This window comes from Sphaerodactylus townsendi, linkage group LG13 (assembly GCF_021028975.2).
Source record: "Sphaerodactylus townsendi isolate TG3544 linkage group LG13, MPM_Stown_v2.3, whole genome shotgun sequence".
Classification (NCBI taxonomy): Eukaryota; Metazoa; Chordata; class Lepidosauria; order Squamata; family Sphaerodactylidae; genus Sphaerodactylus; species Sphaerodactylus townsendi.
In genome coordinates this window covers 33958898-33975451 of record NC_059437.1, presented here as the reverse complement: position 1 = coordinate 33975451, position 16554 = coordinate 33958898, and the positions used below count along the sequence as shown (strand labels likewise).

At 44.3% G+C, this 16554-nt stretch overlaps 2 protein-coding genes across 2 annotated transcripts; both read right to left on the bottom strand.

Annotated features, from left to right (window-relative positions):
• Positions 1 to 261: 261 nt before the first annotated feature.
• Positions 262 to 7387, bottom strand: LOC125442807 (glutathione S-transferase theta-1-like). Its single transcript, XM_048514524.1, has 6 exons — positions 7206 to 7387; positions 5455 to 5511; positions 3018 to 3090; positions 1895 to 2045; positions 1111 to 1287; positions 262 to 483 (listed from the first exon to the last, which is right to left on the bottom strand). Exons 1-6 carry the CDS (start codon positions 7315 to 7317, stop codon positions 283 to 285), a joined length of 771 nt encoding a protein of 256 aa, XP_048370481.1. The 5' UTR covers positions 7318 to 7387; the 3' UTR covers positions 262 to 282.
• Positions 7388 to 10567: 3180 nt separating this feature from the next.
• LOC125442909 (glutathione S-transferase theta-1-like) lies at positions 10568 to 16547 on the bottom strand. The gene is made up of 5 exons (XM_048514690.1): positions 15765 to 16547; positions 14883 to 14970; positions 13861 to 14011; positions 12531 to 12707; positions 10568 to 11922 (listed from the first exon to the last, which is right to left on the bottom strand). The coding sequence occupies exons 1-5, from the start codon at positions 15874 to 15876 to the stop codon at positions 11728 to 11730; spliced, it is 723 nt and encodes a 240-aa protein (XP_048370647.1). The 5' UTR covers positions 15877 to 16547; the 3' UTR covers positions 10568 to 11727.
• Between the last annotated feature and the right edge of the window lie 7 nt (positions 16548 to 16554).

Sequence of the window (16554 nt, the reverse complement as noted above, 5' to 3'; positions counted from 1 at the left end):
ATACTTACAGTGCTTTCAATATGGTTTATTTTGGAAATAAAACAGAGTGTAGAAAGCAAAGAAAGAAGGATTTTTAGGGGGTGGGTGGGTGAAGTTTTAGTTTTCATGGTTGATGTTATGAAAAGGATGTTGTGAAATCTTGGCAGCAAGGCTAATGTCAGATGAGCATGATGCACTGAATGCATTGCCAGCCTCTTAGGGAGATAGACAGATCCTATGTACAAGAAAACCTGGGCAGACACAACTACTCCACGGTACCTGTTCCCTGTGAAACACTTTTATTCATTTCAGCATCTTCAGCAGCACAGGACCCAGCTGCTCCTTCAGCTGTGGATTGATCTGTATCTTGCTCAGTTCTTGAATGTTCAGGATCAGCTTGTGTGCTTGGAGGAAGATCTCCTTTCCAATTGCTTCTTCCACCCTTTTGCGCCATGCTGCTAGCTTGGGTCTGTCCTCAAAGATGTTGCATCCAACTCCAACAGGCTGCAGATATAGGACAGATGTGGCAAGAGCAGCACAAATACACTGCGTGAATGACCCTGGCAACAGCCTCGGATCTTTGGAAGGCTACTCCTTTACTATGTCTCTAGCCAGGCTCCGTGTCCCTGCAAGCAGCAACTCCCACTAATATTGTAGTCAGGCTCACTCACTCTGGTGCTATCTTGGTACCATATCATGGTTGAGGTAATGCCTATGCTGCATTTTGGAACAGGGATGTAGTGCAGGACCTTGGCATGAGAGAGTAAAGCTCAGAAGGGCAAATCAAGTCTTTCTAGAATTAGGAGTGAAGAGTCAAAGCAGGCATATGAAGTTCAGGATATAATTTGCTGTCCTATATACCATGCTTGACCTTGGTTTTGCACATCTACTTGGGTCACTTTGGACCATTGCCTTTCTGCTGTGCAGCTGTCCACTGCGTAGGGTTCATTGTATACTGTGTTTATAGCTTCTATCATTTGAAAACCCACTGGTTACCCTTAGGCAAACATTCCACACTTGAGCTCAGCCTGGAAGATGTCATCAACTGGGGGTGAAAGAAAGCAAGGACCCAAGTGCCTGAAGAAATGGCATTGCTTGTGCCTGAATTTTTTTTTATCAGCCAGGCCTTACCTGCATGAGCTCTACAATGGCCATCAGGTCTGCAAGAGAGATCTCATTGCCCACAAGGAAAGGTTTGTCCTGAAGGAATAAGTCTTCCAGCTGCTTCAGGGAGGTTGCCAGCCCCTCCATGACCTCTTGCAGCTTATCAGAGGAAAGTGGTTGGCCAGTGAAGAGAGGTATCAACACCTGGGTGAGATGGACAGTTTTCAGACATGAGCTCCCCCTCTTATCTTTGTAAGGCCCCTATGAATAGTAGGGGCAGCGCATAGGAAGCATCACTTGTAAGGCATTTAATTTACACGCTCCATCTGGAAAAAGAAAAGGGACAACCGGAGGGAGCACTCCTAGAAAACGGTAGGCAATAAAGCTAAGAACTGAGGTGATAATATGAAGTTCCATACTGAGATGGCTGCCCAGAGGCTCACACTGTGTGAAAAAAGTAGGCAGAGATCCTTCAGAAGCTGAATGAGAGACCCAGACAGGACTACTTGGCAATTTGGTGACAACACTGACCAAGTATAGAAAGGAGGAGAGTAGTGTTGTTGTGAGGAGGGGCACAGCAGAACATACCCAGGAGGGGGATGGATAACTACAATTCCTGAGGATAATTCAAGTCAATTCTAATAAATCTTAGGAATTAAGTCAGTAAAATCAAGAAATACAGAATGGGAAAGGGTCTTCATCTTATCCTGTACTATCCTGACTGTACTATCAAGGCTCTGGGCCAAGCAGTAGAGGGCACAGGGAGTCTCCAAAAGCTCACCAAACATTCGGCACTTTTCAGATCCCTCACCTTGATCCACATTGTCTTGGGAGCATTGGACCGGATATTTGTCTGGTGCCACGAGAGATATTCATCCACCTTTGCTCGTTTCCGTATATCAGATGGATACCAGTGGTCTGGGGTGTTGTACTTGCGGCTCAGATACAGAAGGATTGCAATGCTACCAAGACAGTAATGGAAGGCAGAGAGCCAGAGAAAAGAGAAACAAGATTATAGCTAGCATTTGTCTCTGAAACAATGGAGTCAGCTGCCCAATTAAATGGGAAACTTGCTCAGTTAAAGCCAACCCCCCCCTCCCCCGAATAAAGGCTTGCTTGCATGTTGAAGAAGACCAAAGCAATTACAGACATGTAGCTCAACTGCCTTACCACTTTCCCTCTACTTTGTTGTAGTCCTGAACACCAGAATGACACCATTTTGAGTCTGGATGATTTGTATCATGACATCAGAGAGTAATGGTCTTGGTACCTACCCCACAACTGTGGAATACCCTCCCTCTCCTAGAGACTGCCTTGCCAAAACTCAAGAATGGAGGTACTGGGAGAGGGGTTCTCTGCACATTTATATATCCCATCTTGCCCTAGACTTCAAACTGGCTCACTACAAATAGTGAACACTACCTGTCCCAACATTGCATTCTCAAGGCTACTTCCATACCAAGATGATTTGTTGGTGTGCACTCATCACTAGTTTTTTTTAAAGGGTTAGTAGGTATAACACCACAGGGTCATCAAGCTACACTAGTATCCCCATTCCTGGTTGGTTTGTTTTTTAAGCCAACAAGCCTATGGGTGATGGTTGGGAGGCCTTGCAAATGCAAGGGGACACAAAGAAAACAGAGCTAGATGTATGTGGAGAGTTTGATAAACATTCTCCTTCCCATCTATGCTGTGGGCAAACCTGCTGTGAATCTGATGTCTCTGGTAAGGTCTGAGAAAAACAGGTTTGGAAATCACTGAGGTAAACTAGGGAAAACCAGAAGGAGAACTATGGGAAAATGACCGCATCATATGAGTGTTTCAAAATATCTGTACCAGTTTGAGACGCTAGGGCAGAGAAAATCTGCCATGGGAAGTAGCCTAGCAAAAGATAAGATTATTGGGCAAAAAAGTCCTGCTTTATTGCTCCTTACCCTTCTGACAAGCAAAAGGCCTCATCCTTCAAGACAGGAACTTTTTTCACTACATTCATCTTGCGCAACTGCTCTAAAGCAAAGAAAGAAAAATTGCAGCCTAGAGTCAGAGTACAGGCAAGACATGCACACCTGCATGTGCGCACACACTTGGAATATTTCTCAGGGCCTCCCTAGTTAAACAGTTGTACTTTTCTAAACATCTTTCTGCATACCTAGTGGCTTTGGCAATCTGTCCAGCTCTGAAACGTAAGAAAGACCTGGATTCTGCACTGGAAATAAACAGGGCAAATGGTTTTCTATGTACAAGGTAAGGATGATTACTCTGGGACAGAGCTAGATATAATGCAACGTTTTTCTTCCCAAGGTGGGTAGTTAGATAGACATCCCAGGGACGAATCCCTCAGTGGTGGGAGTCAAATAATTTAACAACCAGTTCTGGTGGTGTGATTCAAATAATTTAACAATTGGTTGTTTACAAGCACCATTTTAACAACTGGCTCTGCCAAAGTGGTGCGAACCTGCTGAATCCCACCACTGCAATCCCTGCAATAGAGGAACAGGCAGAGATTGTTCTAAAAGAGAAGCTCACAGCTTTCCCAAGCATGGTCTGGCAAGAGGCATGGCCCAAAAGGCAATGTTCAAAGGCGAGATGTCTTATCTCCAGTCTTTCACGTGGGGAAATCAGGAGCCAATCTCATCTCTGCAGCAAAAAGCAACTTCCATCAGGGCTTCAACAATTTCTTGTGTGCATAGGCCTTGTGTGCGGAATAGGATCCTCACAACATCAGTTGCCCTTTGGATTGGATTCAACAAGGGCATGTTTACATTGCAAACAGAAAAATAAGCACAAGAAGGGGGGTGGGGTGGAATTCTGATTAAAAATTACAGGCCCAGGAACTCCTCTTATCAGGGGAGAAAGTGTACTTTGGGCTACCTGGGGGCAACCCCTTCGAGAGAGGCAGCAGGCCTCAACGCAGCAGACTCAATGACTTACTGGACCTTGTTTGTGCAAACAGTTCCTCACACACCACTTGACATCACAAATGTGTTTAATATTCTAGTGCTTAACTGCTGTTATAAAACTAACCATCGCAGCTTGGTGTATCCTAAGGAAACTGTGGAATGCGGTTTAGTAAGGGTCTGTCTTTAGCTGTGAGGTGATGGGACTTCTCTCCTTTCTCATTCCAAGGCCCAGTACCCCTCAGAATATTAAATATGCAGACCAGCAACTGCTGCTCCAGAAAAATCCTTCTTTAATTTCACAAGACTGTGGTTGGTGAATTGCATTCTTTAGGCCCCTTTGCACACTTACAAATTCCTACAGAGAAGCTTTTCCTGATGTGTCCCATGCCAGCATGAACTGAGTAAGATGTTTAGTGGTTTTTAACAAACTCATGCAAATGTGCGCAAGCGTCACACTGTCTAAACCTTTTCAGATACTCTGAATGTTCCATCTGCACAGGTCAAGACATGATCAACATGTGTATCTTTTCCCGGGCCTCATAGACCTGGGGGTCACAATCTCACTTGTTCAACATTGGAGGTTGAACCATTTATCTGGAAGCTTGTTCCTACGGGAAATTCTTTCTTGGCTGTTTCACTCCGCCAGGGTCAGAAGCGAAAATTGCTGCCTCTGGCTGTCTCCTGCAGTTTGTGCATTCATTCTCACAAATTATCTGAAAGTTAGTAGTAGTAGTATTGGTGACACAGAGCACATATTGAATTATGACTAACATTTATCTATAACAAAATACATACACCCTTACCCAATTTCTGCTTCTTTTCTATTTATATCTGGTAATGTCAGTGACAAAAAGTATCCTTCAATGTTGGTTCATTTTCCAGTGGTACTTATTAGCCACTTCTGGAGAAAAGTTCTGAAGTACTCAAAAGCTTGCATACAGTTTTGTGACATTTTGGTTGGTCCTAATGGAAGGTATGATGTGTCCTTTGGGTTTGGATTGGCTTTGGAGCAATGTGGCAACCTGCAGGCTTTTCCACTTAGTGGTGTGTCAGTGCTGCACTGGTACACAAACACTGCAGGAGTCACAGGGAGCAATCTTAAGCAGGTCTATACAGAAGGAAATCGTATTTCATTCAGTGGGACTTATTCCTAGGAAAATGTTAAAAGGGTTGTCGCTGTATTCACCTGGAAGCATCAGAGAGGTAGTAAGGACAGGTACGCAAGATGGAGAAACTAACCATACAAACAAAACCAATAAAATGTTGAAGGACATCTCCTCCTCAACTTTCCCAGGAAGCAATTGCCAGGAGATCAGTTTGGAAGCAGCACGAAAGGAGGGGCTGGTGCCTGGTGATTCTGATGTAGGAAGGCCCTTTTGAGTTTTGTTGCCTAGACATCTGCCTTGCCTGTATTGCTGGGCCAGCCCTTGGGTCTGCCATTATTCTTTTATATCATGGAAAAGCAGTTTACCTGGCTGTACTGATCCTGGGCTTGTTTCACTTGGTGCTTTCATTCCCAGGATGGAATCTGGCAATATAAAGGCAATTAGACATAATGTGAGGGGCATGTGCTCTCCTTACTACATTTTCTAAAGAGAAACACCCCTTCCTACTACGCAAAACTGAGCTGAAGATTGCGTATTGTTCAAGCTTCAAGGCCCTGTCTGCCAGAGCCAGCAAACATATTGTGTAACCAACATATCCCCAGGGATCACAACTGTACATTCACCAGTTGCTGAGTAGCAGGTCCACTGGCTGAGAGCTCATAGTTTCAGGAAACAAGAAAGTGGCCCCTATCTCCAGTTTCAGAGGCAGCTATGTTGGTATGCAGTAAAACAGCTAGACTGGAGTCCAGTAGCACCTTAGAGGCCAACAAGAATTTCACGGTATAAATTTGAGTCAAAACTTCCCTTGATTTCTCATGAAGGAAGTTTTGACTCTTAAAAGCTCATAACTGCAAAATCTTGTTGGTCTCTTGAAAAACCCTATGGTTTGCCATAAGTAACTTGACAGTCCACACAAACACAGCTGTGTGGACTGAACTGTCAAGTTACTTATGGCAAATCATAAGGTTTTCAAGACTAGAGACATTTAGAGATGGTTTGCCATTGCCTGCCTCTGGGTGGACTGCGTGAATTCTGAGAAAACTGTGATGAGCCCGAGGTCACTCAGTAGGCTTTATGTGGAGGAGTGAGATTCTCCAGACTTCTACTCATCAGTAACTTGGTCCCAAGATGAACATCTGCCTTAGTAGTTCTTGTTATCTGACTTGGGCAGCCGGGGGAAGATGGCTTTTGCTGTCAGGCTGCAGCCAACTTATGACACCCCTATAGAGGGGCTTTCAAGGTAAGCAAGAAGCAGAGTTGATTTGCCATTGATTTTTTCTGCAGAGTCTTCTTGGCAGTTTTGCTAGGTTATTACCAAGCCAGGTAACAGTGGGAGTGTACACAATATCACATCTTTTGTTAAGGATTCATTCATTCATTATTTCAGAGCCAATAATTACTGGTAAATAATTCCAAAGGGACCACGATGTTAGCCTCCCTGGAAAAACTGTGCGTGATTTAAAAGTGATTGTTCTCCTTCAAAATACATTGAGAGGCAGGATCCTATGTGGGTGCGTGGATGGAAATAAACAAATTCCAGGCAATGTCCCATCATCCCAGACTTAACAGAGACCTGGGATTCCTAACTCACTATAGGTGCCAATAGCTTGCATTCTTAGCTGATCCCTTGCAGTTGTTAATTTCTTCCTCTATTTCATTGTTTCCAGCCTTGGTTGTGATGTTTATTCTTTGCTGTTGCTGGTTGAACGAGTCTCACACCTATCTTAGCCAAACCAATTCTTGTTTTTACTGAGTTGTCTTGACCGGATCTTGTTTCATACCCGCCTCTTTGTAACATTTCCCTCATTCCTCTTTCTGATTTTTAACCCAGCCTGATGCATGTATGTTTCTAAGAATCTGAGGAAGTGAACTCTGATTCATCAAAGCTCACACTGAAATGAACTGTGTTAGTCTTTAAGGCACAATTGAACTCCCGCATGACGATCACTGTTGTCGAGTACAGTTCCTTCATCCCAAAACATGCAATAAAACCCTTCATTTCGTTGAGACTGCTCATATTTCACAGGCAGAATTTCTCCAGAAAAGAAATGAGAAGCTGTGATATGACCCCAGCTTCCTCCCTCTCTCCCTCCCGCTGAGTTTTGTCTCTCCTTACCTCTGAACACCTCCACGTCCTTGAACTCAAAGGGAATGTTGTTCTTCTTGGCAAAGATGTAGATGGCTCGACAGGGCTGGGAGAGCAGGTCCAGGTAGAGCTCCAGCGCCATGCTGGTATCAGCTGGGCACAGAATGTATCAAGTAGCTCTATTGACTTTTGCCCTGATCCGCTTCGGCAGGAAGTGTTGCCGAGAATAACTGAAACTTTTATATACAGAGAGTTGCAAAACTGGGAGCCAACCCAGCTAGTGCCAGATGTTCTCCAAGGGGTGGGGCAGGGGCTGGAACAGTAGCAGGCCAGCTATGCCTTTAAAAAATGAAAGCAAAGAACAAAAGCTTTTACAGGAGAGGTGTGGAAGATGAAGGCCCATGCTTGCTAGAAGTTAGGACAGACAAGCAACAGAACTGGGTATAATGTATTGTTGAACAGAACTGGGTATAGTTTGGATTAGTTGGCTTTCAGGTGGGATCAGTGCTCAGGGAGTATTTGTTCATAATTTCATAATTTGTTCATAATTTCCAGCCAAATAAATACCCTGCCTAGATGTCAGCCTAGTAACTTGGTATCCTGAAATATTTGGAAATATTCACTTTTGTCATTCAGTGGCAAAATGCTGGATCCCTTCTCAACACTTCCCGTATTTGCACCTCGCTAGGACATTCAACCATTTTGATTCAAAGATTAACATTCTTGCATTAGACCCAATTCAAACCCCACTACTGCAGAATTGGGCTTATAACACACACTCAGCCAAACCTACTTTGTGGGGTTTTATGAGGATAAAATGGGGAAGGGGAGAATGATATGAAATATTTCCTTTCCTCATTTGCCCTCTCTGTTGCCCTATATGTCATCGGCTTATTTGAAAATCTGCCAGTCCCCTCCCGGGGTTTTACCAGACGTCATCTACCTTATTTAATTTATTTATTTATTATGGAAAGGTTTTTACTGCTACTGTTTTATTGTATTGTTTTAATTGGGATTATTCGATTGTTTTAGTTGCATTTGGTTGCCTGTAAACCGCCCTGAGCCCTTCAGGGGTAGGGCGGTCTAATAAATCGAATAAATAATAATAATAAATAATAATAAGGATATAAATAAAGTAAATAAATACAGGTAGAGATGGGAGATGAATAAAAGGTATATAGGTAGTAGAGAAAGAAACAGAGAGCACTGAGGACATGGAAACGGCCAGGGGGAAATATTGTTAGGAGTGGGATTTATGGGAAAGTAATGAATTCTCTGCAAGGGCTTTCACATTCTCCACTGTGCAACTTGACCCAGCCCAGTGACCAGGATGGCACCGCACAAGTGGGCCAGAGTGTTCCTGGGGAAAGGCTGCCGGCATAGGGAATGAGTGACAACTGTGGCCTTCTCAGTTGTAATGAGCTTGTTCTCTTCCCCTGGGCACTGATACTACAAACTCCACAGTTGTAACCAGATGACTGTCTGTGTGTGAGTGTTGCTCCTGAAACAGGATCTTGAACAGTTTTCTTACGAAGGTTACAGGTTCTCCAAACAGACCTTCTTTCCCTGGGCCACACTACCAATCCTTTCTTTGCTGATTGCTTACCTGTTGCCACACATTGGTTGCTGGGCATACATAATATAAGGCTTGTCCATTAGCAACAGCATGTTAAGGGTAGCAGCCACTAGCAGAGAAAACAATACCAACTTGCCCACCAGTTATTGCATTCACTTACAGGTAAATGATCTGACACACAATGAAACATAGAAAAAGTATACTGGGCAGGGTCACTACTTCTAGGTCTGCTTTTCTTCCAGCACAGGTGGAACGTAAGACAAGTAACATTTTTAAAAGCAACAAATAAACATAAAGAGTACAATAAACAGCAGGCAAAAACTGACTTCTTGGCTAATAGTTACGCTCAGAGAACTAGCTCAGACTAAATGCCCTCTAAATAATTCAGTTTTACAGCCATCCTGAAGGCAAGCAAGGGGGAAGCTTCCTTCACCTCCTCTAAAAGTCAAAGTAGAGGAACAACAACTGATGGCAAACCTTTGGCACTCCAGATGTTATGGACTACAATTCCCATCAGCCCCTGCCAGCATGGCCAATTGGCCATGCTGGCAGGGGCTGATGGGAATTGTAGTCCATAACATCTGGAGTGCCAAAGGTTTGCCAACACAATCACTGTGGTCAGAGATTGTGACAGGGTTTAAAAATAGGCATCAGCATCTTGAATTGAATCTGGAAACCAACTGGCAATAAGTGACAAGAACTCAAAATAGTCCCAGCCCCCGATTGTAAATGGCAAGCTATATTTGAAGCAGCAGTGGCGTAGCGGTTAAGAGCAGGTGCACTCTAATCAGTAGGAACCGGATTTGATTCCCTGCTCTGCTGCTTGAGCTGTGGAGGCTTATCTGGGGAATTCAGATCACCCTTTGCACGCCAACACATGCCAGGTGGGTGACCTTGGGCTAGTCACAGTTCTTCTGAGCTCTCTGTCTCACCTACCTCACAGGGGGTTGGTTGTGAGTGGGGAAGGGAAAGGAGTTTGTAAACCCCTTTGAGTCTCCTTACAGGAGAGAAAGAGGGGGATAGAAATCCAAACTCTTCTACTACTACTACTGAGGCTTCAGAATTGTTAAGAGCAGGTCAGTCCCAATTAGATTGATGTTACACAAAAACTCAGCAGCAGCAGCTAGATGATGTCTTTGATGCCCCTGATAGTAATGTAATTATGAAAGCTGTTCCACATCTTAAAACCCATTTGGAAAATAATTATAGGTTCTTAATTCCCTCTGAAGTACCATTATTAACTGTCTTCTTTCAAGAAAGAACCTGTATTTGACTTTAGACATTGAATTATCTGGGCTTTAGCCAAAACTTACAGCTTTACCCCAACCCAGCATCAGAGAAATGAAGAGAACTTGTTCTTGGATTTTTTTTTAATTTAAAAATAATCTATAGTTGCTTTTTTGAAAACGTACTGTTTTGATGTGGAGGACCTCTAACCAAGAAGTGAAGGGGAACTCTGGCCCCCTGCCCACAATTTCCCAGCCTCCAAAGTTCTTCTGTGTACTCCTCCTGCCCCTTCTTCTGAGCTCAGTCACTCTTGTTCCTGGGTGGAATTTCCCCCAGCAGCCTTTGCTTGCTCCTTTACATAGACCTGCACCACCTCATCCCTCTTCCCCCAAGGAACACATTTCCTTAGTAATTAAGAGCTGGCTGTCACTCCCATCAGTTTAGGGTGTGGAGGCCACATGCATGCGTGCAGGCGGGATATTCTTTCCTGGCTTCTGCCAATGCCAGAATTCCACTGCTGGATGGCTAACCCTAATAGTTCCTAGAGAAGAACACATACTGCTCAAAGGGATCCTTTAGAAGATTCACATAGAGATAATACTTTTATTTGAATCTATCTGGGCCAGTAGCACATGGGAGTTTTCAAATTGCACAGAACTCAAAGAAATAATGACATATTAGGGAGCTCATTTGCTGCCTTTCTAAGGCCTCCTTGTGGGGAAAGAGCAGTAGGCATGAAGCAACCCTAAAGGCTGTATAAGGCAGACTCCACGGTAGCTACTTCTACAACTATCAGCAAGTGTTGCACACCAATTTAGGAAAGTCTGAGACAGACCTAAAAGACCCCAAATGGCAAAATGAAAACAACATGGAGTTCTACCAGGTGTCTACACTGTCCTCCTATGCTTAGGCTGTGATTTCTTCCCGATTAAAGCACACAAGTGACAAACAGCAGCATCTCTCTCTCTCACACACAGAGGCCAATTCTGCTTCTTGTCCACAGGTTGCGCCACTGGAGTTTCCCTTACAGAAGGCAACAGTGAAGCTGGGATGAGCTCTCATTGGGTTGAGAAGCCTGGAGGCTCAGGTTGTTAACTATGTTGTAGTTCAGACCCAGGCACAGCACAGTTCTATGGCGGCAGAATCTGTTCTGCCTTCGCAGAATCATGCTACGCCTGGCTCTCAGCCTCAGTCTATGACTCTGGATTTCTCAATCCAATGAAAGCTTATGCAGAAGGAAAAATGAATGAACAAGGGCTATCCCTATCAAAGGTTCATGTAAGATCACTCGCAACCTGCAGGAGATGGTAGAACAAGGGGGTACAATCTGTGCTTTTCAACACAAATGGAAAGTCAGGAAAAACTCCTGTATCCAATAATGCTTGCCTCAGTGTAACCAGCAACAATTTGTGCATCCCCCACCCTAACCTCGTAGGTATTATCTGTTTCAGGAACAAACACTGAGAAATTACCAAAAGCCTGGGAAAAAAAGGTTCCTGTTGACACTTGACCTAGCGGCCTACTGAGCCTGGTCTGAGCCCATGCAGCCACATGTACTGAATCCTGTACAATTTGAAGAACCTGCTCCCTTTCTTCAGGAACAAGGATCCTGTTGTACTAACTAAACAGAGGCATTACCGATCTTGAGCAGCAGGGAGACAGAAGGCGGCTATGTTATCCTATCATAATGAAAGCAACACAAAGGAGACCAAGAGCTTTACTGAGAGGGAGTTGCCCTTCCTGGGCTGTTCATTTGATATATTTCAGCAGATTTTTCTTCAGCTGCTCCTTTAGTTCAGGAGGGAGATTCTCTGCAGCCTTGGGCTTTAAGAGCGGCTCATGCGCTTCCAGGAAGAGGTCCTTGCCAATGGCTTCTTCTACTCTTTGGCGCCACGCTGCCATCTTGGGTCTGCCTTCAAAAACATCATAACCACCTGCAAGGGGCTGCAATGTAAAAGTGGGTTAGTAGGTAAATGGTGTGGCTCTTTCACATTTTAAAGATAGATTTAGAGAACAGTCACCTATTTCTATTACTTCAACCAACTGCCTGCCAGCCAAGGCTAACATCTCAGGGCTTCAATTTGCTTGCTTTGAAATCATCAAATGTAGTTTTCTCAAGAGAATAACTGCTACATCTTCCAGTTAAGAAAAGAGTTAAAGTTAGTCTGGATTCCTAGCCAAGCTTTACCCCTTTAGCACACTGGTGTCTTCCTTACCTGGTTTGTCTCTGGTTTGCTGTACTGAGATGGAATAAAGAATGAGAAAGTAAATCCTGCTGAATGCACAGCCTTTTTAATTTTTGATTGCTGACCTTTCCTCCCCTTCCTTTGCTTCATAATGTGGTGCTTATTTAAATGCAGTCAAGGAGGAGTTTTTTTGGGGGGCCTATGGCAGCTCGCAGTTACATGGGGAGCCTCAACCCCACAAAGAGGTAAAGAGAGACATCCCCTCCTTCACCAGATTGCAAAGCTTCCCTGCTGCAGCTCTGTGAGGGGATTGCCAGGGGGCGTCTAGAATGGGGTTTTTTTGTCATCAGACATTGAAGTGCTCACCTGCATGACTTCTACAATGGCCACGAGGTCTGCCAAGGAGATCTCTTGGCCTGTGATGAATCGTCTGTCCTGGAGGAATTTCTCTTCAAACAGCTTCAGGACTCCATTCAGATCTTCAATGGCACCATCTAACTTTGCTGGTGAAAGCGGCTCATCCAAAAAGGCAGGTGCTATAGCCTAGCCAGGAGAGGAAGGAGAGAGATTCGCAACCTGTCCCTTACTGGATGCTGCTTTTAACCCACTCACGCTGCAGCAGCCAGGAAGGCACAAAATGGAGGGGGAAAGATGACAACCAGTTTCACATGCTTGGCCATTTATTCCTGCTCTGTTTTAGCGGCCCCCATGCTTTCCATTCAGCTTTCTTTTTCGTACCATAATTAATAATTATTGTATGTCATCAACTCACAACTGACTCATGATTACGCCAGGACCACGGAGGTATTCCAGGCAAGAGAAGAGCAGAGATAGTTTGCCATTTACCTTCCTCTGCAAAGCAACCCCAGGCTTCTTTAGTGGTTTTCCATCTAAGTACTAACCATGGCTGACCCTACTTAGCTTCCAAGCTGTGATAGTATTGGGCTATGCTGGGTTAGTAAGGCTGGATGAACTTTCAGACCTTTCTACACAAGCCCTTTGTTTCTCAGCAAGAGGGTCTCCAAGCATTCCCAGGTCTGCCTTCCTTCTAGTTCTTGGGAAAATGATGCAAAGATATTTTCCAAGCATTGGGGGGAAAAAATTCAGTGCACTCTGTGGGCCCCAATAGTACAGGCAAAATCCCTCACCAGGTGCCTGGTGCTACTGTTGCAGACTCTGTATTGAACTCAGGTCTTTGACATTGCACCGTGATCAGCACTTTGTTCTAGTTTGAAGTTTTGAAAAGCAAGAGGAGATCAGCAGGACCACTACAGTTTGGATCCTTACATAAATCCATTAAACCCCTGCTTGCCCACTGGCCAGACATACGAAGCCTATACCCCTGCCTTGCCCTTCCCAAACGTCCCAAACGGCATTCAGTTCAAGGCACCAGTAGCCAGACAAGGTTTTTTCCTGCTAGGAAACATGACCACTTTCTCTTCACAGGGCCGAGGTTACAGCCAGTTGCAAAGAGAACTTCAAAGGCCAGAAGAATATGAAAGTGCTTATCCCGTCCTTTACTGAGCATGCTGCTTAATGTCTTCAAGAGCACAGCTCAACTTGCTCTCACAATTTTTAATTTTTTTAAAATTAGGCTATGAAAATGCCTACCAACGTTCTTGGCATTGCAAACAATACTGTCCTCCAGTTTGATCCTGTGCTGTGTACACAGGAGCGGGACTTACATATTCTTTACCTTGATCAGGAACACTTTGCTCCCACACAAGCGAGTCGCCATATGTTGCCAAGACAGATACTCATCCACACGGGCTCGTTTCTGCAGATCAGAGGGGTACCAGTGATCGGGAGTTTTGAATTTCCTTGCTAGGTACAAAAGGATAGCAATGCTGTTCAAGGGAAGGAGGGAGAGAGGGAGAAAAGGATGTAAGTTGTAGGAGGTTGATGCATCAGAAAAAGGAGATTCTGCAAATGCCAATGATATTGGGGACAGTGCTATAGGATGTAACAGTGGTCAGCTCTATAACATCCCTTCCAGAAAAGCTAGAAGGATCTTGAAGGGCCTCCACTGTTAATCTAGAAAAAGCCAAAGGCAACAGATGCAGTGGTTTTTCAGCAGCTAAGTTTGTATGAGCCTAGAATTTACTCAGGCACAGCCGGTACCACCTATTTTGTAGGGGTCCTACCAACACACTAAAAGGAAAGAGGTAAGTTTGCAAGTCAACAGGAACCTGTTTCAAAACTGCCCTCTATCAGCTTTTTGCAAATGACACAGAAATACCTCTTTCTGCAACTACAAGGTCTTGGAACTGATAAAAATGCAAGAGAGAGAGAGTGAGCAGATTTTTTTTTTTGCAGTTCACACAGGACCTGTGGTGCCCATGAGCACCTTGGCAATGTATGTCCTGGCAGCCACTTGCTTATTCTCCAAAGCAAAATAGTTGGTCCTAGCTTTTCTCTATCACAATTGAGCAGAGAGTGCTTCAAAAGACAACACCTTTGGGTCTGTAAGGAGCACATCAAAAACATCCCCCCCCCCCCCATAGGAGGATGCTTGGCTTGGAACTGCCCAACTTTTTGTGACTGGTCTTAGTTCCTGGAGCTGCCATTTTGTAATGGTGTCTGCTAACCCCTTTCAAAACTCAAGAAATGCCCACAGGTTTAAAAATGTTGAGAACCCCTGCCGTAGATGCTGCAGAAGTTTAGTGGTAGCTGAACAGTCTCCATTCCCAAATCCCAGCAAAGACACCCAATCCTTACCTCTCTGCTAAGGTGAAGTCGGCATCTTTCAGAGCTGGAACTTTCCCCAGGAGATTTACCTTGCTAAACTCTTCAGACTTGTGTTGCCCTAGATAGGTTTACAAGAGGAGTTAACAGTACCTGCTCTCAAGAAAGAGTGCCAAGAGCTTCCCTCAGGCTGGTTTGCTCAAAAAGGTCATACAGCACCCAGTTCTGCCAGTGCTGCGCTATCATATGGACTGGGCGAACTTGGGTTTTGTGCATTTGCTTGCCTGTCATTTCTTTCTAAGCCAGCTGTTATCATTCACTCACACCTTCCAACAATGGTGTTGTTGCACAGAGCAAGCAAGGATCTTGGGGTACAGTCATATAAGCAATTGCCAGATACAAGTAACTATTTGTGTTTAGGCGCACACACCATTTTCATGCCCACAGCCATCAACATGTACTGCAAAATACCCTTAACATGCCATAGAAAACTATCAGAGCATCAACTGGGAAAAAACTGAAAGACCACCCAGCCCAACAAAATAACCCATCTTGTAGGACCACACAGATTAATTCTCCTAATTCAGTCCACGTGCATCAGTGAAGGTGGCTGCGCAGTAAATGGTTTATCACCCACTTAGCTGCCCCTGAAGGCGTTAGCTATCTCAAACACCCATCACGCTCAAATATGCACAGAAAAGGTTTTTCTTCCTCAAATCAATGTTAATTAGCCACAGATATAGGTAAAATTCTCAGTGCAGATTAAAAGAACTCAGACCTAGTTCGGAAAACCAACCATCCACCCTGACTCGATTTACACTAAGAATGTGATTGCTTGGATGGTTAACATCAATGGTTACTGTGTAAAACAAGGCACCCCAAAGTCTAGCCCATGAATCCAGCTCCCCTTCTCACCTTTCATTAGCGTCACAGGCTTGAACTCAAAAGGAATGCCATTTTTCTTGGCAAAAATGTAGACAGATCGGCAGGGCTGAGAGAGCAGGTCCAAGTAAAGTTCCAGGCCCATTGCAACAGGTACAAGAGAAAAAGCAGGCGAGAATGAGAAAAGCTTTCTAAAGTGCAGGGCACTGGTGTCCACGGCACCTCTTGTAACTTTGCCAGCTCAACTATTGTCACTTTGGAACAATCATGAACCTTGGACTCCACTCCCCCCCAATCATGTGAAGCTTGTTTTCCCAGGGAAGGCGATAGTGGTGTACAGAGAAGCCTGGCTTTTGGCCAAATGAGATGGGGTGGTGGCTCTTTAAGCAAAGGAGAAAGCAACTTCAAGTCTGCAGGAAAAGGTTGTTCCCAAATTGTGTAGAAGCGATTTTTTTTCCTGTTTCAAGTCTCTCTAGCAGATTTGCACAGAAAACTGAGATTTTGTTGCAATGGATTGGTTCCTGATGGCTTGGTCAGATTTAACAGAATCCAGAGAATGTGGAATTGTACAAATTACCAATTCTTCAATTCCCCCCTTATCTGTATGACTAGGATTTTTTTTCCAGGTTTCTAAACTGGCAATTAGTATCTTACCATGTTAAGGCAATCTATCAGGTTCTCTGAATTCCTAGCTTTCATTAAAAAAAAGTCTTTACCCCTTTCTTGTGAAGATAGGCCTTTCCGCGGTGAAAAGGCTGCAGACTTATTTAGGCATTTTTAATGCTGCTTGTCCAGAGTTCTGCTCAAGGCAGCTTATACATAA